The sequence below is a fragment of the Rhipicephalus microplus genome, chromosome 3 (genome assembly GCF_043290135.1).
Source record: "Rhipicephalus microplus isolate Deutch F79 chromosome 3, USDA_Rmic, whole genome shotgun sequence".
NCBI classification, from domain to species: domain Eukaryota; kingdom Metazoa; phylum Arthropoda; class Arachnida; order Ixodida; family Ixodidae; genus Rhipicephalus; species Rhipicephalus microplus.
Genome location: NC_134702.1, coordinates 10,457,982 through 10,481,470, shown reverse-complemented (window position 1 = coordinate 10,481,470; position 23,489 = coordinate 10,457,982). Strand labels below are relative to the sequence as shown.

The following is a 23,489-nucleotide window of genomic DNA, read 5'->3' as shown; positions in this document are numbered from 1 at the left end:
CAAGGCGGCGATGCACCGCCTTGCGTCACCTTTTTTTGTCCAGTTCTCTAGCACCGTTTCAAATATGCCCAAAAAGATCCATCAACACCGCAAATACGAACCTCTTGTCTTTCACTTTGGTAATCTTCGCGAAGATATCCAAATCGTAAAATTCGAAGCCTAGAAAACATAGCTTGTTCTGCTTGTACAGCTGCAAAACAAACAACCAAAACACATCAACGTTATACATGGTGTACCAATACGGACGTTTCTACTGTGCTCACAGAAACGACTTACATGTGCACCCCAATTTCCGTGTAAAACTTGCAAACTCTTCATCGTCGGTATAATCACAAACTAAAGCACACATGCACAACATCAGTTGATCGTAGGCAACAGCGCGATATCGCGACGCCCCGCTGACTAAGTAAGAACATGCCTAACATATCACTTCTTCCCCGAACCCACTGCTCAGAGGTAATCGTATCCGACCAGAAAGCAGCGGTAAAACTCGATAAGCAGTATTCTACCCTTATTTGAGCATACGGGTCCCCCACAGCATGACGAAAGAACGTTTAGTTTAGCGTGCACGTTCGTGCCTTGCGACGCTAACACTTCACCGACCCAGCGGTACCCGAGCCTCACCTGATACAATATGTCGAAGGCGATGCTCTCGGGAAGATATCTCAAGTCCTTCTGGAAGATCGGGTAGTTGTTAACGAGCGTAGTAACAGCCGAGTTGTATAGAGAGTCTGGGATCCACTCTAGGCGGGAGGCCATGTTACTCCGAAATTGACATGGGCACGAATCGCAACTGCTCGCGAGACAGCCTGGTGGTGTCTGACGAAAAACACGCTATCCGTTGTTATCAACGATCATGCATATGAAAAAACATAAATTATGAATATATATTAATACTGCATTATAAGTAATTCAACAAATGAAGGAATATTTTACCAAGCGAAGCGCTAGTGAATAAATGCACTAGTGAATTATTTGCTCTATGTCCCTAATGATGTGTTGCAATAAAGTTAAAAAACTTTACCGCTTAGTTTTGGTATACGCAACGTCGTTTACGCGGGAAAAAAGCAAAGCCAAAGCATGGTAGAAAAATTATTACACACATTATTACAACAGATCAGTTGGTTTCGGTATAGAACTAGCTATGTTTGTGTCTTGTTTGTTTGTGCGTGGGTTTAACGGCAGCCTTTCGAACTTGAAGCCTTTTCAGATGTAGTTCGGAGGCCATATACTGCACTTGTTTGACTTGTCGCACTGCTGATGGAGAACGTAATCACCGATGTAAGTCCGATTGTGCGTTTATCTACTATCGCTAACGTTGTTTGCACTGGTTTCCAGCGCGCGCTTTCGAGTCTCTCATTTCGAATTCGCGTGCTACGCGAAACTAACGCACGGGCGCACGTGCGTTGTACGTTGCTTTCTTTGTTGTGAGACGACGGCGCTGAAAGCTGCCTGTGGGGGACAGCAGGGAGTGTGCGGTGTGCTTATAGGTCTGCGTGACGGGGGTGCATATTGATGAAAACGGACGGCTGGAACTGTCACGAGCTTTTACGCCACCGATTGCGTCATATGCCGGCAATTCGCTTGGTGGCTGACCCTAGGCTTAGCTACCCGTTCGCGCTCTTCAAGCTTTGAATGGGAAACTCAAGGCCATGGAAAAGAACGTACTGGAGCGAAGCGGGAGCTGCATGTGACATTGTATTTGTTTTTTTGTGCTTGTAGTATTATTTATGAAGGTTATGAAGGTTACTTACTGTACTGCAGTGTAGTGCCTTTACACTGCGCAGCGTAGGCATACGATGTGCGTGTTCTACTTAGGTGAACCAACAAGTCATATTTTTTGTGGATATTTTGATCTCGCATACCCACACCGCGCGCTTGGCCGAGAGTCGGGTAGTTTAATTATTAGATAAGGTTGGTTACCACTACATTAAATCAGAGAGAGTGATTTTATGAAAATATATCTATGTTGGATAAGCAAGAAGGATGTAATTGAAGATCAGTTGAGGGAATAGAACAGAAATTGCTATTATACGCATAGACCCTGCCCGAGAACTTCGAATGGCAGCACAAACTTTACCGTGCCGAAGCCCCTTTCAAAATTCATTTACCAGTCGTAATGAGGTGATGACATGGAATGATCCATAATTTTCGTGGTTGGTTCCTGGATTAAAAAACCGGGCAGGATATGGGATATCCGTCATACATTCATCAAGTTTTCTTATTTAACATAAAGCACTTTCTCAGGGCCTCAATAGGTCATTTAAATCCAGAAAAATCTTGTAACTGTTCAAACGTCGGTGCTGAGAGACGAATCCTGATGCCTTTGACAATGCACCTGCCGTTTAAGTTCGGAAAATACTTGTATGCCATTTTCATTTTTTTGTGAGGGGAAGGGGATTCCGAGGAACACGCATAGCACCAAAGCGTACACACACACATACACACACACTGTAAAAGCCCGTTAATTCGACCCCTGTCAAGTTGGAAAATTGTGTAATTCAGACATGTTCCCTAGTCATGGCAAGCATGTGTGTTGTTTAATGGCATCTAGCCCTTTACTGCAACCCAGTTGATTCGGACAATCCTTGCTGCGGCGAGTGCATTTTCGATAGAGGTGAAAATGCTGTAGGCCCGTGTGCTCAGATTTGGGTGCACGTTAAAGAATCCCAGGTGGTCGAAATTTTCGGAGCCCTCCACTATGGCATCTCTCATATCGCCGGGTGCACGATATGGTGTTTTGGGGACGTAAAATGCCACATATCAATCAATTTATTTTCAGAGCATCAAAACCATTGGTGCTCTGAAAATAAATTCAACTAATCTTAACGATGCTAGGGCACATTACAATCAAGCCACCTTCATTTATTACAGAAGATCTGGCTAAATTCTGGAGATTTCTTGCCCAAATGAACGAAACAGTGAATAAAGTAAAGCTTAACAAGAAATATAAAGCTGACTGCTTTTTATTACCGCAGGCTTTTATCAATACTTTCACAGCATTTTCACACCTTCAAGCACTTAAGTTCCCCTATCAGCAGTTGTTCCTAAACATGTGGACATTCCCATTGTCACAAGCGAAGGTGTTTTAATTTTACCAAGAAAACTGAGCACTAAGAAAAGTATAGGAACAGATCAAATTCCAAATATGTTCTTAAAGCACTTTTCAGATCAAATTCCAAATACGTTATTAAAGCGCTATTCTGCACAAATAAGCGGTTTCTTGGCAGAGTTATTTAACAGATCATCGATGGCGTTGCCTATGCAGCAATACGAATGGGAAATCATAACCAACCGGTGAACCAACGATTGCACCACAATCACCGGAACATGCGAGCTCAAAATGTAGATGGCGACAAGAAGCCAGAAGCTGCAACCCCTGCTAAATTGCCGAGAATTCTTTGATGATGATGGTAATGAAGTGGTGCTTTCGTTTTTGTAAATGGTAGAACAGTAGCTGCTAAATGTCACGATAAAGCGTTTCAAGTTGGATGCTTAGGCTTTGGTCCCCTTTTTTATTTATTGCACCAGTTCTGTCTGTTTAATGCATTAAGAAGAAACAATTCAAAATTGCAAGCTAGTGCGCTGTTCGTGGTGGCCTTCATCGTGCCATAATCTCTGTGGTTGCCGCACAGCTTTAACAGCAAGTAGCCACCACCTGATCACGGTTGCTTCATTGTTATAACAAGATGAAATGTCTTTTTACAAATGTTGCTATGCACATTTTATCATACTCTAGAATAAAATATGAACATATCGGTCTCTCAAAATCATGTGACAATATGACTATATAAGATGTACCTTTGTATAAGATTCACGACTGAAAATTTCAAAAAAAAAAGGTGCCTCTTACACACCTAAAGATTTAGCATGTACGCCAAAGCACGTGATCCAGGGTATGCACAATACAAATTACTGGGTACTCAAAAACTGTACCTCTTTCTCAGATAACATAAATGAAGCCATGCTAGCACATGATCCTGCACATTGCCTTGTAGATTTAACTTGTCTTGCCGATTGATGATGGTTGTGGAATATGATGGCGCATTAGCTGAATTTCTGGGTGCACAAGCACCTTTGGCAGGGAGTTGCTAGTCGACTGTTGGAATACTTCTTGACACTATTAGTGCGGTCTCTGAGGCCGTCATTTAGGCTTCACTCTGTTTCCCCTACATATTTCTACCTTACCACAAAAAAGTTGAACGTTGCACACTGGGAGAAATGTGTTTAGGAAAGGATGTTTTAGTGGCCATATTGAGTTGACACACTCGCGGAGTTATGGTTACATTCCACATCATATTGTGCAGCACTGGCATGTGCAGTTCCAGAGGTCGTGACAGTACAGTGGCAGACATTAGGGGTTTGACAGTATCCATTCTTCGTGCCACATTGTTAGCCGTGCATCTTTCAGTGGTTGTAGCTAGATAGTCTGAACATAAAGCTTACGGAAAAAGCATGCATTCACATACCGTGCAGCAGATGCAGGCTTAGCTGTGCTCAGTCAGTGAAATGGTACTGAAGTCTCATCACAAAATGAAAACACTGGAGCTGCAAAATGTGCTGATCACCAAGGTGCAGCAGTGCAGATAATAAAAGCACACCGGTGTAGCCATTATTCTAGTTCACAAAAAGAAAAAAGTTCTTGAAAGACCTTGTAACATGTCCGACAGATAACCTGTGGTCACTTACATGGATTGGGTGCCAAGCAAGGGAAACGCAGCTGAATATAGCACAAATTTAGGGGAGGCGTGAAATTGGGAAATTTTCAGGCATGGTATGGCATCGCAAAAAAAAACTGTATCTGCTCCACTTTTCTTGGGTGCTGAAAATAAGTGCCAGTACTGCATACCTTGTAGTGTGTTTAGCTTGTTGCTTTGCTTTTCATGTGTGTCCTCGCTCGTTTTCCTGGTAGTTTGCTAATGTGACTAGTTTCTGCGCAGTATTCCACTTTTTTTTTATCAAACAGTTAATCACAGGTCCCGGTGCAGTCTCTGAGTTTGGGACCCTCCTTGTCTGTGCATAGTTTATTGAATGTATTGCAATGAATGAAGGTAAACTGTTACTGAATGCTATGTGTCATACATACGGGTCGTGTTTAACAGCATTTATCTAACAGGTGCTCCTAAAAGACGTCTCTTCAGTAAAGTGCGCTTGTTTCTCCCAGTGCCATACATTAATGCAAATAAATTATATTACCTTGATGCTTTTCTTTTTTTTTATTTGAGCTTTAGAGCTAGTAGGAAACACAAGTAAAATGAAAGTTTAATAAAACAACAGAAACATCAACATAAATATTTCAAGTATTATTGTCTCGATATGTGTTGCTTCTTTGTACATGTTGCGGCAGCGGCCGCATTTCGCATGAAGGTGAAAATGCTTGAGTACCATGTGCTTAGATTTAGGTTCATGATAATTTAGGTTGCTGACCTGCAGGTCGCGGGATCAAATCCCGGCTACGGCGGCTGCGTTTTCGATGGTGGTGAAAATGTTGTAGGCCCATGTGCTCAGATTTGGGTGCACGTTAAGGAACCCCAGGGGGTCAAAATTTCCGGAGCCTTCCACTATGGCGTCTCTCATAATCGTATAGTAGTTTTGGGACGTTAAACCCCACATATCAATGACCTCAGGTGGTCGATATTTCCAGAGTCCTCCACTACTGCATCTCTCATAGTCATAATAATTGTGGTTCTGGGATGTTCAACACCAACAATTGTTATCATCTTTGTTCTCATTCAATTTCACCTATGTGAAAGAGGCATGCTTGTTGTCTTGGTTTCAGGGAGTAGGTGAGCTCGATGCCACACCTGATTGCACACCACCAATGGCGGCATTAAGCCCAAGTTCATTTGCTACCGTCGTTCAAGATGTTGCACGTACCTTTGGAAATGCATGGGAGGCGACATTGAAGTCTTGGTAAGTTTTTGGGCAACATAATTACGTACTAGGTGCTATGTGCTTTTCAAAGCATGTTAATGTGCCTTAGTATTGTTTTTTATTTTAAAAAAATGGAGAGAGATCTTTGAATGTGGGTGTTATAGCACATTAACCAAAAAGTTTAGTCAGTTTATGTACTTTTAAAGGGGTACTGACACCAAATATTATTGTTAGAGGTAGTCAGGAACGTTAATTAAAATCAATTTTGAAATGTGGGCCACGCTACCGGCATGTGAAATGAAGTGTCTTGTGACAAGGACATCAACTTGGTTTTAATGTGAGGAACCAATAACCAGCTGCATCACGAACTTGCGTTGCCTGCATGTCTTTGCATGCACACTCTCCGGCAGTTGTCACTGACGTGCTCATGCGCGTGCAAAGCGGCACAATGTGCATGGGTAGTGAATCACCGTTTAGTGTTATCCTGCGGCCTGTTGTGTTGACCAACAAACCATGCTAAGTCCTGTGTTTGACGCTCTCCGAAACGAAATCTGCAACTGGGTGCTACTAAAAAATCTTCAAATGTATTACTTTTGTGTATTGTTCTCGATCAAATGACTGTTGTGTTGTTGGCTATATAATGCAACAAAGAAAGCAAGATAAATGTTTGTGTAAGTACTCTTTTAAGGAGAGAGTGGCAGGTAAAAGTGGACATGGTTGCTGGGTTTGTAATTTCATTTTTAAAATTAGAAATACAAATAGTATTTCTCACTTTAAATGTCTAGAGGGATGGAGAGCGCTGGTTGTGCTCTCCATGGATTCTAACTATGGGTTAAAACGTCACTATATTTGGTAAACTTTAAAAAGTGCACCGCTACAGTCCCTTGCATCTTGTGCTGGAGAGAATACAGGAAATCTGTCTTGTACTTGAATGAGCCACTTTACCAGATTTTCCAAGGTCTGCTCTGTATGAGCATCACTGTGGTAAAGGTGGTAGCTCCAATAATTTTTTCCCTTTTGTTGACCTGCTGCAACTTTAGACTGTTTTGGACCAGAACCTTAATTTGGAACAGCATAGTGAAGTCACAAATACGATTTAGGAGTGCAAATGGAAAGCCTTTCGTCGACTGTAGTGACTCCTTACTATTAATAAGCCTCCTTAGAAATGATGCCCCAGGCACAAATAATTGACTTTCACAAATTTTAAGCTCACTTTTTTTTATCAAACACTGCTGAGCAGTAGTAAAGGCTCACGTGAATGTGTGAGCAAAATATAATGGGCTGCAAAAAACGAGTAGTTGGGACTGGTGCCTTTAAAGCAAACATAGCTCACTCACTTCTGGGCAAAGCTACATAGACGAAGAGACAGACTATTAGCTGTAGGAATGGTTACTGTCATTAAATGATCATGAAAACATCCTTAAAGATTAGGAGTGCCTTTTGAAGTTCAGTGAACTAAAAAGGCAGGTTTCTCAATTTAAAAGTGCCAAAAAAGTATCTTAGTACATTCGGTCTTGTTCAATGGTCGTCTGTTCATTTTCTTTTTTATGTGTTTATGTGAGACAGTGCACAGCATATTCCACCATGCTTTTTCAAAGGCTATACATAGCTGAGTCTGGTACAGTGCTTACTGATAATATTGTTTCCAATACACTGCCATGCATACTTAGTTGCTTGGGTGCATCACGAACAAGATGCAGTGCCGGGCATTGCTTGGTTTTTAGCTGGTTGAATTCGCTTGAAAATGCTCCTTTCCAATTCAGCTACCACCTGTCAGTGAAGTTGATGCAGAAAAAAGAAACAGTGTGCATCAGGCACTTACAGAGGTTGGCCAGACCCTGTAGCACTTCTTGTCTTGCATAGCTACCACAGGCTTGTGCTGGTAACACAATGAATTAAATGTTATAGAATTATGTAGTATCGTGCAGGTGGTGAACACATCGAAAGAAAGGGGGAACACAAAATATTCATGTCATTATGCGAGCCAATATAGTACCATCTTGCCCCTTAGGCATACTTACATGTATAGTTTCCATCCAGCACATTCTTCAAGACAGAAGAAGAAAGGCACACCGTGTAAGACAAATCTTTGGAAACTCTGCTTGTATTTTATGGATTATAACATTTTTGTGTTGATCAATTTGAAAGGCAATGAACTGTGATAGTGTGATCATTTGATGATTACTTGGAAATATTGCTCAGGGCTAGTTAAAGTATGCTGTCATTACCATTCTGCTCAGCAGTGTTTGCAAAGAAACCATTAATAAACACAATTATACATTGTCTAAAAGATAGTTTTCAGATGAATTAGTCCAGGGAAATGTTAACTGTAGTAAGCGTGTTCAAGATTTTGTTTGAAAACCTTGTTGAGATAAGTAGCAGTCATTGCACGATGGAATATATGTTGCTTTATGGGCTGGAAGGATCTTGCCCAGTTTCATTTTCTTGATCTCCTATTGGCTGTTGAGTAATGTGATGCCTGTTTAAAAGGAAAAGGGGGCTAGCTTAGAACATTTATGTACAATTCATCTCCTTGTATTTTAGTGAATCAGACGACCAAGAGATATAAAAATTGTGTTGAAATGAGAGTATTAACACTAGAAGGAGTGTCTGGCCATCATGTGGTCAAATGGTGACGAATAGCAGCATTGAAAAAAGAAGTGTAAATTTAAGGGCTCGCTTTTCATCGTTAGATGTAAATGGGAAGAAAGAAAGTGGACAAACAGGTAACTTGCCGCAGGCAGGGACCGAATCTGTGACCTACTACTGAACCTGTCTTATTAGTTCTCATTATTGTGTTGAAAATGAAAAGGCAATTTTTAAAAGAGGAGATTGGAATTAGGCTTAGCAATGAGAACTTGAAACGTGTCACCTCTCATAATTTTGTTCCAGAATGAATAGTGGATTTTAGAATTTTGCTTAGTGGCTGTTTCACCGTGTTGACAAATCGCATTTGTTGCTTTGTATAGCTCTCCTGGGGAAGCTGGCCGAATTGAGATTGACGAATATCGAATTGATGCTGTTAACATTGAGGATATGGAGGAAACGGTAGGTACATGCCTCTCACATCGTGTGTTTTTGTTTTAAATATCACTTGCACTGTTCTTCTTTCTCTATCTCTCCCTCTGTCTCTCTTTTTAATGGAACCAAGATTGGGGATATAGAGGAAACGGTACGTACAGTTCTTTCACATCATGTATTTTTGGCAAAAAGTTCAATTGGGCTCTTTCTCTTTTTTTTTTTTTCTTCTTAATGGAACCAAGATGTGGCAGCACTACATTGAATAGAGACATGGAATGAAATAGTGTTAAGAGAAACAGTTTCATTGTAGACAAAGCAAAGCAAAAAGGCACACACCATTTCAGTGTAAAAGGCAGTGCTATTGTCAGTATTGCTGATCTAAAAGTTATAATATGATACCGCATAATTTGAATTGGACTCATCTCGTAATGGAAATGTGTTGTGTGTGAAAGCTATTTGTGTTGGCAATTTGTTTGGACAATATTTCCACAAATTGTCTACAAGTGGAGGTCACAAGGAAGATTTTCTATTACTCATTGACATAACTCATGTTCTGTCTCTAAGCACACTACAATATAAGAGCATTCACTCGCCTTTGACAGGGGCAAGAGATTACTTTAGATAAGTTGCTTCTCTTAAGGGGGCAGACTGGTCTTAGACATTTTTTTTATTTCTTCAGCGATCTAGATTAAACTGCACAGGATTATGCAGTTTGTCCTGCTGATTTTAAATATTTAATTAGTTTTCCTGTCACTCATCTTATTCGTGAGATAACTTAAGTTCTCTGCCTATTGTTTAAGGCCACCATAGAAAAAAAGTGCTTAATTAAGTGATATTTAAGATATATCAACATTGACTAATAATTATAGATTGAAAGTATGCAAGATTTTTTCTTCTTTTTAGACCTTTTTTGTTGATTTTACAGCAAAATGAACTACTCATTTTCAAAAGCAGTTGGAATTGTGTTACAATTTGGATGAGTAATTAATTGAAAGGCTTGTGCTCTAAATTCTGCTCCCATACTTGCATTCTACACACATACAGGTTTCCATTGCAAAAAGAATTATTGTTGTACCTGCTCTAGCTGAAGAGATGTTGAGGCCTCTAAATTGAAGTCGTAAATTTACTTTTTTTGAGAAAAATGGAAAAAAACTCAAAACACACAGCTTCTTTAAAAAGCAAAAATCATGGTGTGCACGTTTTGCAGTCCTCATAAAGGTGCTCATAAATTTGTAGCAGAGGTTCTAACACAGGTGCCGGAAAATTATTATAAAGAAGCCTAGAAATCAGTTCTTCCATTTTTTTGCAGGTTCTGCATGTTGAAAGCACCAAGAATCGGGACGGTTAGAATGACATTACAAAAAATTACCACTTCCTGATGTCTGAACATTTGCAGAGAGATAGAAAAATACTTGCAAAAACCAAATATGTCAATTTTAAAAAATGAATTTTTTCGTCACTTTTTGGTTCCGAAGACCAGTCTGCCCCCATAAACACCCCCTCCCCGTGCCATAATTGCAGCGAGGTTGTGTGTTGCTACTGAGTTGATTTGCATTCATACTTGTACATCACCCTTCTGGGGGAGTTTGGGGCTCCATGAAAAGGTACCTCAAATCTTTGTAAAAACCTAAAAGGTGCATGATTTTCTTATTTTTTGTGTTGTTTTGCGAAAGGAGCTTCATCTCTTACGCATGCGATAATGTCCTAAAAGGAATGCTCAGGGGAAGTGCTCATTGGCAATGTTGACATTATCTCTTTAACGTTCGTGCTTGATATTTTGCACATTAACCTTGACGGTAGGGCATTAGTGTGATATCAAGTCTCGAATTATTTCTTTCATGTCTGAGCTATAAAATCTTAGATTTAGTATGCTCTCACCTGCTTTAGATGTTATTTAATACTATGTAATCTGTCTTTACCAATACAAACATAACTGGACTCTAGCAGATTCTGTCCTTTTGGATGAATTTTAAAATATCATGGCTTGCTAGTGTGCAATATCTAGACTACATGACCTCAATTTCATTCTTGAATTTTTTTCTGGCTTACCAAGCCTTTTCTTCCAGTGGGTGGGACTACTCTAGAAGGGTTACCTACTGATAAAGCTCAAATAATTTTTACCCTAATATTCTCTTAATTCTCAGCATTACAAAAGCGCCTTTTTTACCACTTGCATGTGAAGTCAGGAATGTGCCACCTTCATTGAAATATATTGGTTCATCATTACCATAATGTTAGCTGTGCTAGAGCTCAAGTGAGCATGTCATGATATGCAGATGTGAGTGTGTGAAGGCAAGCCTTTTGCTCATTGCTGATAATATGTCTTTGGTTACAGGACACTACAACAATGCATGAAGTTGTCCCTATGAATCAACTGAACCAGTATGCAGCATTGCATGACAATGCACAGCAAGTTGAGGTATACTCAGAGCCGCAAAAGCATCCTCTACCATCAGCAGCATCAAGCTGTGGACAGATACCAGCAACGTAGGTGCTTCAATTTTTCTCTGCCTTCCTAGCGAACAATTGTATTTAAAAATATTTCACATTGACGGAGGGTGGAAAGGGACATTCCCCTCTTCCTCCCCCCCCCCCCCCACTTCGCCCGAAGGAAACTGCCAGACTTCAAATAAGAGTTTATTCATTCATTCATTATACGCTTACTTGGCGTGGAAAACTCGCCTGATTTTTCCAGGTAATTCTCAAATCTGCCTTTTGTGATGCATTGTGGCTGGCATGTCCATGCTGGGGCCGTGAGACGCAATCTGGCAGGAACTGCCATGTACACGATACTCGTGAGCTGACCAGCTGGAATCGTCATGCTAGTACTTGTTACAATTTCTGAAACCTCTTTCGATGCCTGAAATGCTTCAATTTAAGCCTTAAGTACATATTTTCTATTTCGAATTATCAGTGTATTGGAACTATGGCACGATCCCCTTCAAGTTTGATATATCCAGGATCGACTGTAGTAGCATCCCAGGTAACTTTATATAATGCTTATAAAAAACACAGAAAAAACGCAGCTTCGCTCATGTTCGACTCGTTACGAAAGATCCCGTCCACTGGGCCAGTAAATCGTCACCATAGGCCTCCTGTGGCAGGTGACAATTCATGGCCACACCACACTCCAAAAGAGAGAAAGACTGCTCCCATAAGTGACATGATAACCTCGCTCTCACTTGGCACTAAAACTAACCGCAACTGATCTGCCATATGTGCGTGCATCACGAGGGGAAAACGTCTTTACAGCGGGTAATAGCACGCCTTCAAGCCCAATAAACACGCATGATCATCGATGGAAAAGACATTGTAGGGGGTAGGTTAGACAACATCTGCTTCAGCAGTACATTGTATTTCGGTAATGTATTCATTTTGTTAGTAACGGGAGCACACTACAGCGGGATAGTTGTATACCACATTGTCGGCAGGTGCCTGGTAGATTCCAAAAGCTTTTGCATTAGAAGGTTCACAATACGACAGCAATGAATAGTATGTCATGTTCTGGAAACTGCGATTTGTTGCAGTAATAAAAAGAGTTGCTTTGTTGTTGTTTTTTCCCCCAATTTCTTATTCTTATTCAAGAGATCTTGTTTTCTTTGTTGCAGGAGTGTTTTTGAGGGCTACTGTGGATTTGATGTGACTTGTGCTTCACAAACCAAGTCTACTAAAAGTGTCAGTTGGACGGTGAGAACACTTGATTGTTAAAATTTTTGATGTCTTATGGTCTGTACTCTTTTTTGGCATAATATTATGACCTTTGAGAACACTTTATTTAGCATTGATATTTGATATGCCAACTATTGGTTGAGAGGCGCATTATTATTTCTCATGTGGTCAATATCTCTAAAAATCTATATCCTGCTTATAAAATGTGAGATCTTGAAAAAATGAGTAGAATAGAGGTGGTGCCTACAGAAAGGAATGGTGTAGCGTTAAAGGAAACCGAGAGTAAGGAGAATTGTGCATTTTCTTGTTACATGTTTTAGTTCAAGCATCTCTAAGCATTAGTTGTCTATATATGATGAATTTGTCTTGCTCTTTTTTGAATTGTTTAAAACCATTCAGCAGATGTTGCAAACTAATCACCTTCAGTGTTTCTGTTGCTTTTTGCACTTACTATCAGAATCAGAAATGGCTGTATATTTAGTCACTGAACCAATACAAAATTTGTATATACAGGAAGATGTCCCATAGTCTGAGACTGAATGGGGATCACAAAGGTGCACTTGTGTGTATGTGTTTTGAAATTACGATATTTGATCAAATGTTTAATCTTTATGAATATTTGGAAGTTTTTAGAATATATAGTTTTTAAATACAGAATATTAGAATTGTTATATTTGATTATGTTCACAGGTGTCAGATTGTGGAACCTGCTGTTGATAAAGAAATAATGATAAAATGAAGGAATGCAAATGTATAATTTCACCTTGTTATTTTGTTATCATTAAGCCAAAATTTTTTTTTGGCCAATTGTTGGGACGGTACAGTCACCGACCTAATTTTTGGACCCTTGAATTAATTTTCTGGACCCTCAAAGGGCCGGGATAGTGTCCGAACTATTGGCAGCCAGAGAAAACAGATGCACACAAAAAGAAAGTCGGTTAATTTACCGAGTGCCTTGAAAAACTTGTCAATCTGTTCCTGAGGGGCGTTGCGTACCCATATCAACGGTCAAATATCAGCTTGCTTGTCGACGAGGGTGTTGAGTCATCACCTTGTCTTTTAGGTTGTCTGATGTTGTGTGCTTCAACATTTCCAACTGCTTTGCAAGGTGTGCTTGCGACCAGCGACTTTGCATTTGGCTGATAATGATCACCTTCTTTTCCATCGTCATTCCTAATTTTCTTGCATTGAGGTTTTTGTCGGGTAGGAGAATGAAGAAGGCAATGTCAGAGCCATTGGTAACAACTTACTCTGAAACCCGGATTGGTTGTTGGTGTGGCTATGCAAATAGCACAACCATTCATAAGGCAGCACCGTAGGTGACTGACAAGATTATCTGACGATACATGTGCAACATTGGTTTGAGGCTGCAATAAAATGTAATTGCAGCAATGTTTGTGTTTTTCATGGGTATTTTTGTTTTCAGTAGCTTTTGACTCGTGATAAAATGGAGAGGGGTTTCAATTGTCCAAAGTTTTGGTCAGTGTGATATGTTGTCTGTATGGAGTGTGTGACTGTACCATGCCAGAGTCTGAATACTCAAGGAGGTCGGAAAAATAAACCGTCCGAAAATCAATCACTGACGGTATTTTGATATGCATGCCCCTGTATCCGCCTCTTTACCACGTCAGTGAAAACATTCATTTGCATCACTTTTCAATTCCTTCTTATGTAAGGGCAGTGGCATGCAGTATACTACTAAAAGAATTGGTCAGCTATTCTTCGACTAATACTATTGCACAGTTTATTCTTAGGTTATTTCAAATGTAGCATTTAGGAAGAACATGCTCGATCTTGCATGATTGTCGTGTGCACGCACTGTGTGGGTGCATGGCTTTGTTTCCAAACAGCAGGGTGGAGTCGGAAAAGCTGATAGTTTTTGAGCACTTTAGGGGCAACACCGCATGGGATGCCATGAATCACTTCTGCTTTTCCTAGGGACCTGGACTTGCCTGCCTCTTTATAGCAAAGTCATTTGCACCACTTTTATATGGTGTTAATTGCACTTATGATGTTTTTATCTCATTACATAGTAGTCCATTATTTCGAGTGATATAAATAAAGTTTTGCCTCAAAAACTGGTAGAGCTGCGCAAACAGCAATCTTTTGTGTGCAAAGCAAATTCGAATTTTGAAGTGTGACTGTGAATTGAATCGAATGTTTTTCGAATATTTCTAGAATTTATTTTAAACACTTTGAAGTGAGATTGTGGAAAAAAAATTGTTGGAGAGGATTCCAAAGCATATTTTTATGAAATAGCAACATGAAAAATGTCCTTTTGCTAGGTTGATGAAGTGCTGGAAGGGTGGTACTTCATAGTTGTCATAAAGAATAAGGCAATGCTGAGGCCAGATTGTACTTCACACATGAGGTGCAGAGATGCTACTTCCTTACCCTCTCCTCCTCTTTGAACTTATGGAGATGTCCAACCAATATGACAGACGAGTGTGCGCTCCCTTTAAGTAGGGAGTTCCAAATCTGCTTCGTAGACGTAAATATATAAGACCATAGGAAATTTCGGATGCTAAAAATTTTTGGCATCTGATTTTTCGGACTTCCTGCTCAAATGGTCCTAAACAGCATCAATTGTAGCCTCCATCTGCCACATATCATCTCCATGTTTCCTTGAATCAATAAATTAGTGACCTTGGCGGAGCATGAAAAGCAAGTTTGCCGCAATACGAGAATGTGACAATGTGAAGCATATTGAAAATCTTAAGGATTCGCTACTAACAGGATGTCAACTGTGAGTTTGACTAGAGGAGGCTGTGCTGTAGTACGACAGTTTGATGACATGAAGCATATCAAAAATCTGAAAAGGGTGCTTTCAATTGGACGTTCACTCTATTTGTCTTTGGGAAGTTCGAATAGTAAAATTACAGTGCTAATTGAATCGAATAGCTAACACTATTTGAAAATTATTGGAGATTTTGAATAATTTCATATTAAATTTAAATAGTATAAATCACATTATAAGAAAAATTTGCATATACCAAGACTCAACTAATCTCCTCAGTGTGTGTGTGTGTGTGTGTGTGTGTGTGTGTGTGTGTGTGTATATATTATTGCTACAAGGCATGAGCAAATGTCATTCTTTTTGATTCTGAGAAAGTAGAAGCAATCTATAATAAAGTAGCAGGATTAGGCTTTTGGTAGAAAGCAAGTGAGTACACGTAAAATGTGTCATATAAGCATATAAATCAGTATAACAAAGTTTTAAACTTGAAGGGAAAAATAGACGTCATGGTGTTGATTAACCTTGAAGTGGGTCTTCAAGGGAGTGCGGATTTCTTTTCTGCAAAAGCATTCATAGTGTAGCACTGCTACACTGCGGTGAAACCACCTTTACAGGAGAGTTTCACATGGACTACCTAATTTACAGTCAAAGCGTGGTACAACGAACGCCGCTTTAACGAAATTTACACTACACTGAAAAAGTCTCGGTTCCCCGTCAGCAGTCCGTAGGAGTCAATGCAAAAATATTCTCTCCACAACGAACGCTTTTTCTTCTGTAGTTACGCTTCAACGAAATGTGGCGATGCAACTCCAAGTGCGGATATTTAATCCCATGCAGTAAACACAATCTTGATCATTTTGATGCACTTTTGCAACTTAACTATACGTCTGCAATATCTAACACCCGCATTGGCACCACCAGAAGCTGCCGCTGTTTACTAAGCATTCGAGGCAGCCATTGCCCGATAGCGATGGCAATGAGACTACCCGTATCAGCCACTGGCTTTCTTCTGAGCCGCAGACAACTCGAAGCTGAAACTCAGTCGCTCGGTTTTTTACGCGCTGCTGCTGATTGCAATCGTGGAACAATGGCTTTTTTGATGCTAATGCAATGCCAATGCTTTTGGTTTTCTTGGCGCTTAGCCAGTGTGGTCATTGGTCATAGCGGCTGTTTGTCCGCGTTATCAACCAAATCAGCAAGCCGTGACTGGTGGATGATAGACGCCTCCATCTTGGTGTTGTCCGATACGCTTTGACGGCGAACAGCTGCTGGTGCTGGTGTACTAGTGCGACTGTTAGGTTTGTTCAGGACATCTGCTCTGGCCATTGTTTCTGCGTGCTTTTCACCATGGCATCGCAACGCATGGATGAGAATCGCGTGGTGACGCTGGTGGGAAAAAAGGGAAAGCAGCCGGCATTCTTAGAATTTTGTGAATAAAATTTCCTTCGTTTCGCTAGCTCAGGTCAGCTATATCATTTTGAATTTCACTACAACGAAATTTTCGCTTCGCCCTAATTTTTTTCCGTGCCCCGTCGGTTTCATTATAGTGGGGTTCGACTGTAGATCTATTCGTTCATTTTTAATATGTCAAAATTTTCTGTAATTTAAATTCATCTACGTTATTCATTTAAATATTGGAAGTGCTCGGCTATTTGCACTAACCTATTTGAAAACATTATAAGCACTTTGCCCGTTATCTGGCTGGCTAGCAACATGCCTTTTCTGATTGTATTAGAAAAGCTACAGCGAGGCGAGCACAATAATAATAAAACATGTTTAATACAGATATGGGCCTGATGAAACTCACTGATTTTCACTGTTCGTGCTTATCATTCTTTTTGCAGTATAATGAGAGCCGCAGGAAGCTCTTTGCGAACATGGGTGTGGTCTGCCCGTTTCGCATCTCTGTTACCAGGCCTCCACCAGAAGGCACAGTGGTGCGAGTGATGGCAGTCTATGCGCAGCCAAATGATGCCATGCATGTGGTCAAGCGCTGCCTTGTTCACAAATCTGAAACTGACAAAGACAACCATGGTGAGCAAGCTTGTTTCTCTGGCTGTCGTCCTGGTCAATTGGTTAATACATAGACAGAAAATACAGAGTCAGAGTGGTGGATGTATGAACCTTGGTAGTGCACACTGTCTCCACTATTTAAAGAATTCATCTGCAAGTTCCTGATCAAATTAGTGTAAGAATATCAAATTTTTCTAACCAGAACCGCATATGAAATGATTTGGGTAAGTTGTGTAGACAGAAAAAGCAATAGGACAAACAAACATTACATGCTTTTTTTACGCACTACAGTTCAGTTATATGTTGTGCCGGTGTGCACAGGCAGCCACATTATTTAAATTCACTATTTGTCATTTAATCACTTAATTAGCCAATTTATGCAATCACTAGCTGGCTGAAAATGCATTGCACATAGACCTGCGTTTCAAGGAGTACCACAATCTGAAGTACCATTCAATGTTTTGCAGTTCTGAGTGATGATCACACCTAATAACTGTTTCTAATTTGTTTTTTTACGATTTGTTCCCAACTTTACTCATTTTGTACATTCTAAAACTGCAATAAAATAATTTGACCATGTGGGAAATATTTTCTCAGCAAAATGGTGGGGCGCTTAGTAAATTCCAAATCCTGTTCAGCAAGAGCCTGTGTTCAATCGATGGACTAGGCCATGTCTTTTTTTTTTTACATGGAAAGCTGTTATAAAATAACAACACGGATCACAAGCGGCCCTGTAGTTGTCTGCCGCCGCCGGTGCAGGAAATAATAAAGAAAATTCAGTAAATAAAGAACACCGAGGACACAACAGTATTGAAACCTTGGTCCCCTGCGTGCCAGCCCAGTATTCTACCACTGAGCCATGCCGGTGCTTGAAACTCGTTGCCAAACTGGCCTTAGGCAGGCTTGATGACGAGAAAGGAAGCGCAATAATATGTGTAATAAAGTGTTCTAGAACATCAAAGGAACAACAAGGCGTCACACAATATGAATTGCATAACGAGTGGGTCGTCCTATGCTTCAATCCATAACAAAAGCTTGTTGTTTATCACCTATTAACTATGGCACATACCCACTTCAGGCACAATTCTTCATCATAAAAAAAATGCACGAAATTCTTGGCAAGTGTGTAGCAGATACCACGCATCTCTGAACAATGACGAAGCAATGCATAGTGGACTACACAAAAATTATGATTATTTATGGCATAGTGGGTACCCAGCAAATGCACTTGTAGTAGTTACTCAAACAGTGCTTAGAAAAGGCTCTGAAAGGCTACCCGTCCAGCTTTAGCTGTGACTGTGTTGCCCATTCTAGCAGGCCTGGTGGACTTTTTGCACTTCCAGTCGTGTGGCACACAAACAAAATGTGTGCATGTTTTTTTTTTTATTTTTATCTCTGAACGCTGTGAAACAAGAGACTAATCTCCTTTGTTTCACATGCGTTCGTATTCTTGCGTTTTGCGTGTTATGTAAACGGCATCCGCATTCCGGCACTCATAAGGCTTGTTTATCTTGCCTAAGGAGGAGACTCCACAACTGGAACTATGCCAGGGTACTGAACACTGGTCACTGCGAGTCTTCACCTTAAAATTTAACACTCAAAGGGTTAAATACTGGGGCAGTTGACAGCACACATGCTTCCCCTTTACATTGCTGCCAGCAGTGTGACGAATGCTCCCAATTATTGAGTGAGCACTCATGATGGCTTCAGGCACATTACAGCTCGCTCAAAAGTGAGTTCACTGAATTTGATTGTGGCAGACACTGTCGTCAAATTATATTGTTTTCTGCTATGATACACTTCTTCAATATTTCTATGAATACTTCAATTTCTTGGTGAAATGGAGCAAGTTTTGGGTCACTGAATTGTAAATTTTTTGCCACAATTTCTCTCTGCCCCTTTCTAGAACATATGGGTAAGTTCGCCCTCAACATGGTGGTGTGTTTTTTTGTTTGGGAAATGCTTGTATTAGACATTTATTTTTTTTGTTTGCAGACCAGAATGCACCGTGTGACCATCTCATCAGGTGTGTAAACCCAACAACACGTTACCATGAAGATAAGGCAACTGGCCGTCACAGCATCACTGTCCTGTATGAGAAACCTGAAGGTATGTGCGAGTCCCCTTCGGTTATGTTTGCTGCCAAGCTGTGGAGAATGAGCTCTGAATTGTGTTCTTTATGCAACACACGCATTCACAATTTTTTATTACACCTAGTACATAGCTGTGTAAGAGGTTTTTACTAGGCTTTTGTGAATAGTGAATTGTAGGTTTGAAGCAAATTCGAAGCGTATCGATTTATCTCGAATCGAATTCGAATGTAATATATATCACATATTATAAAGAAAAATTGGCTTATTTGTCATGACCCAACTAACCTGCTCAATATTTCTTAAAAGTTGGAAGATAACCTGTGCAAATGCCATTCTTTTTAGTTCGAAGGAAGTGGGAACAATATTGATTAGTAGCAGGATTTGGATAACCTGTAAAGTATGTTAGGCTTTAAAGTTTACTTTGCCTAGAGCATAAGTTGGTATAACAAATCTTTGAACTTAGATATCTTAAAAACGACAATTCGATGAGAGGGTGATACGCTCATTTCGCCTTGAAAAGGAGCTTCTCGGCAGTGTGACTTTGTCCTGGATAGACGTTTTCATGGCTTAGCACCACTTCAATTCATTCAAACCACTTTTACAGAGGGTTACAATGCAAATTAATATACACTCAAACCTCGTTATAATGAAGTTGAAGGGGAGCCACAATTATTTCGTTATATCCATTATTTCCTTATATCGATTATAACAGTTTGTGGCAATGTGTGCTCGCTCAGATGGACGCCCACCTATAAGCATGCAAAGAAAGAAACCATGTCGCGGCCCGATGTACCGCTACGGGACCACGCGTGCCACGGAAAACAAACACAGTTGAATCTCGTTAATTCGAACACGCTTAGTTCAAGTGCCCTTGATTCAAACATGCTTAACCCAAGTGCGGACATATGCTCTGCATATGCCCGCTCCTGGGTTTCTGCATGCGCGGACAATGGTTTTACAGACTTAACCTACTTTGTAAGATCACACAGTGTTATGTCCCTGCTCTCTCTCTCAATCAACAGTCTTCTTGTCTCATGTTTGTATGCCCAGCTGAGATGCGGTACACGGTCTACCATCTGCGCTTCATGTGCCTCAGTTCATGCAATACAGGCATAAACCGGCGTGGTGTCAAGCTTGTGTGGACCCTTGAGAACAAGTAAGTGACGCTGTGTTTGAGAATAGGCTGTGATGCTAACATTGGCTTTTGAACTTTATTTGAACTTTATGGTCGATCAGTTTATAGCAGAATACAGTAATAACGCTAAGCAACTTGTAAAAATGATGCATATTTGGGCACAAATACATATCATTCCAGTAGCATGGAATTCCTGATGCTGTTATTAATGGTTGTTTGGCTGACAGAGAAGTTGCTTGGCATGAACTCAAATCACACAACAGATGTAGAACCAGCAATAGAGGTGTGATTTATCAGGTTGCTGCAGTTATGCAGCAGCGAGTGTCTTGCTTTTATACTTTCAATGCCAACTGGCAAAAAAGTGGTGGGCCACTGCCTGAGGCCAGCAGCCAAAATGCATCTGTCCCTCAGTAATCAAGCCAATCTTGATATTGCATGCTTCTGACTGAAAGCGAACGCAGGCAGGGAGGGTGGGCAGTTATGGCTCAGATGCATCCAACCTGCTTTCACCAATAAACTGAACTTCTGATGCCAGCAGCTGCCTGATTGTTCTTGCATGTATGTGCATTAAGATGGAAGGCATGCCACATTGTCCTCACGCCAGCATTCACGGCTGATCGTATGACCTGAATGCTTGCCCCCGTGTGATAGGACCATGACTAGATCATGCCCTTGTTTCGCACATATGCAGCAGAGTAATTGTTGTAGTTAATGACAGAGTTTAATTAATACTGCTGTGGCAAGCATTGTGATGGGGTACCTATGAATGCGTCTTCCTTTTCTTTCTTTTGTTTTTTTATATTACGTAACTCCCAAATTCATTATCATGCTGCTGTTGCTTATTTCTTGCAACCTTTGCCTTGACACCACACCAGTCATGTGGTTACATGCATTCTTACTCAAATGAACTTTTAGTGACTTCTGCACTGCAACAATTTAAATTTAAACCAGGGAAGTTTCAATGTAGTAAAGTAAATTATCAATTTTATAGACTTCGATGTTGAAGACAGTACACTGGTAAGTAGAGCTGTGTGAATAGCAATATCTTGGGTGCGAAGCGAATTCGAACTTTATAGCTACAGTACGAATCAAATCGAACGCCGTCACCCTGCTTGAAGCTGTGTAAGACAGTATTGAATAAAGAAAGGAAGAATAATTTTCATATATTTTGAAAATATTTTTCTAGTACTTAGAAGAGAAATTACAGAAAAAAAAAGTTGTACAGGATCTCTAGGCATAGGGGTGCAACGGCTGCACCAATTTTCGTGCCAAGCTAAGTCGACACCATGAAATTAGTGGAAATTTTGCCATGCTTTGGCAAATTGCCTGACCAGCCTTAAGGTTTTGTAATTTGGGCTAATTTCAGCGAGAATAGAGGCCACATTGGCTGCCTGCAATTTGTGTCATCAACTAATCCAGTCCAGGTGCACAGACCCTAACTCTAAACCATGGTGTAGGAGTTATACTCTTTAGATCAGAACACTCGCGAGACGAAATTTACCAGACACAGTAAGAGCGCGGCCCGCTCATCAGTCTGCTGGCCGCAGCAAATACTTATTGGCGGGATGACGCAGCCTAAAAAATGCGTTCTAGTAGCTATCAACACTTCATGCGAAAGCTTACGTTTGCAGTCAGCGGACAGAGCTATGGAATGTTAGAAACTAAAGCTAGAAGCATATGTCACTTTTCTGTGTGACAAATCTACGTGCTGCGAACACCAGCATTGCCACTGACCACATTGGTTGCCATAGCAACGGCACACAGAAGTTTTCAGTCTTGAAGTTGCACGGTCCCACTGAGGGATATCCAGTGCTGTCACCAGGCCAGTAAACATGTGCCATCATTACTTTATCTTGTTGATCACAACCTGCAAGCGAGTGGAGAAGTTGTGTGCTGAACCTAATCCCACCATAAAAGAGGGAAGGGGGACGGGGTGGTTCGAAAAATTTTTGGCCTTGTTCTATCCCATGCAGAACGGAATAGAACAAAGCTTAAGCCACCTTCACCGCTGTATGCTGGGGCCCTGCAGAAAAGTGTATCATCTCTGCTCATAGTTATCTCTACTCATAGCTGCAAACTTTAGTAGCATCTAATGTGTGTTCACATTTTTTTAACTTTTTATTTATATATTTTTGAGGGGGTGTATGCTATTGAATTCGCTGTTAATTATTCTGCATTCCAACGAGCTACCCAGTATTAGTGAGGTTTTGGAGTAACCGTCTTTGGCCTTGCTTCTTGTTTCAGTGGCAACATAATTGGCAGGCAAGTCATCGACCTCAAGTTGTGTGCCTGCCCTGGCAGAGATCGCAAAAATGAAGAGAGGATGACCTTTCGAGAAATGAACAGTAGCTTGCTGGAAGGGGTAACAGGAGGCTCAGTCGCCCATCCAGTGGCCAATAACCCTTCTCGCCTTTCATCCAATAATACCTCATTCAACCAGACGCGTCCTCAGAAGAGAGGTAAGTGGTGGTTCGGTATGATATTGCAACGTTACAGCAAGGGTTATATGTTGCTCCGATGGTGCATGACATTGGTTTTATGCCATTTGTGGTGCCTCTACTAAGAAATGGCATTCCAGTGCAAACTAGTTCAAAGGCATTTATTAGTGCCTCAATACAGTAAGCCCGCTAGTCTCATACAACTAGTGTAACAAATATTGTCAATGTAATGTGTTATAAAAATAAGGAAGCTTGAGTCTGCACTCCAGGATATCAAGTGAGTAATGTTAGCAGCTGCTAGGAACTCAGCGGTACGTCATGCTGGTTCAAATCAGTAGAAGTAAACTCAAAGCATTGCAATAGTTTTCATTTTACCAGCCTATGTGCCAACATTTATATATTTCTCTCTTTCCTTTTTTTTTTTCAATGCAATTATAAAGAGCCAGCATCAGTTTTACTTGGTGTATGGCAACGGATGGAATGAGGTGTGAATGCACTCTCTTTTACAG

At 40.6% G+C, this 23,489-nt stretch overlaps 2 protein-coding genes across 4 annotated transcripts in view; one reads left to right on the top strand and one right to left on the bottom strand.

Annotated features, from left to right (window-relative positions):
• The window catches only part of Pat1 (Protein interacting with APP tail-1), a 28,586-nt gene extending 27,764 nt beyond the window's left edge, over positions 1 to 822 (bottom strand). The window contains exons 1-2 of the mRNA XM_075888869.1: positions 625 to 822; positions 102 to 190 (exon numbers count right to left, since the gene is read on the bottom strand). Of these exons, the coding sequence (XP_075744984.1) occupies positions 102 to 190; positions 625 to 759 (224 nt within the window). The 5' untranslated portion in view covers positions 760 to 822. The remainder of the gene's footprint in view (positions 1 to 101; positions 191 to 624) is intronic.
• A 304-nt stretch (positions 823 to 1,126) lies between these two features.
• LOC119182654 (uncharacterized) overlaps positions 1,127 to 23,489 on the top strand; it is a 60,159-nt gene continuing 37,796 nt past the window's right edge. The window contains exons 1-9 of one of the 3 annotated variants that reach the window (XM_075888876.1): positions 1,127 to 1,281; positions 5,780 to 5,913; positions 8,844 to 8,922; positions 11,231 to 11,382; positions 12,504 to 12,582; positions 17,146 to 17,335; positions 19,310 to 19,423; positions 20,458 to 20,563; positions 22,787 to 23,001. In XM_075888876.1, the coding sequence (XP_075744991.1) occupies positions 1,261 to 1,281; positions 5,780 to 5,913; positions 8,844 to 8,922; positions 11,231 to 11,382; positions 12,504 to 12,582; positions 17,146 to 17,335; positions 19,310 to 19,423; positions 20,458 to 20,563; positions 22,787 to 23,001 (1,090 nt within the window). In that variant the 5' untranslated portion in view covers positions 1,127 to 1,260. Of the gene's footprint in view, positions 1,282 to 1,373; positions 1,699 to 5,779; positions 5,914 to 8,843; positions 8,923 to 11,230; positions 11,383 to 12,503; positions 12,583 to 17,145; positions 17,336 to 19,309; positions 19,424 to 20,457; positions 20,564 to 22,786; positions 23,002 to 23,489 lie in introns of those variants that run through there. The other 2 variants (XM_075888875.1, XM_075888874.1) reach the window with 2 other exon arrangements.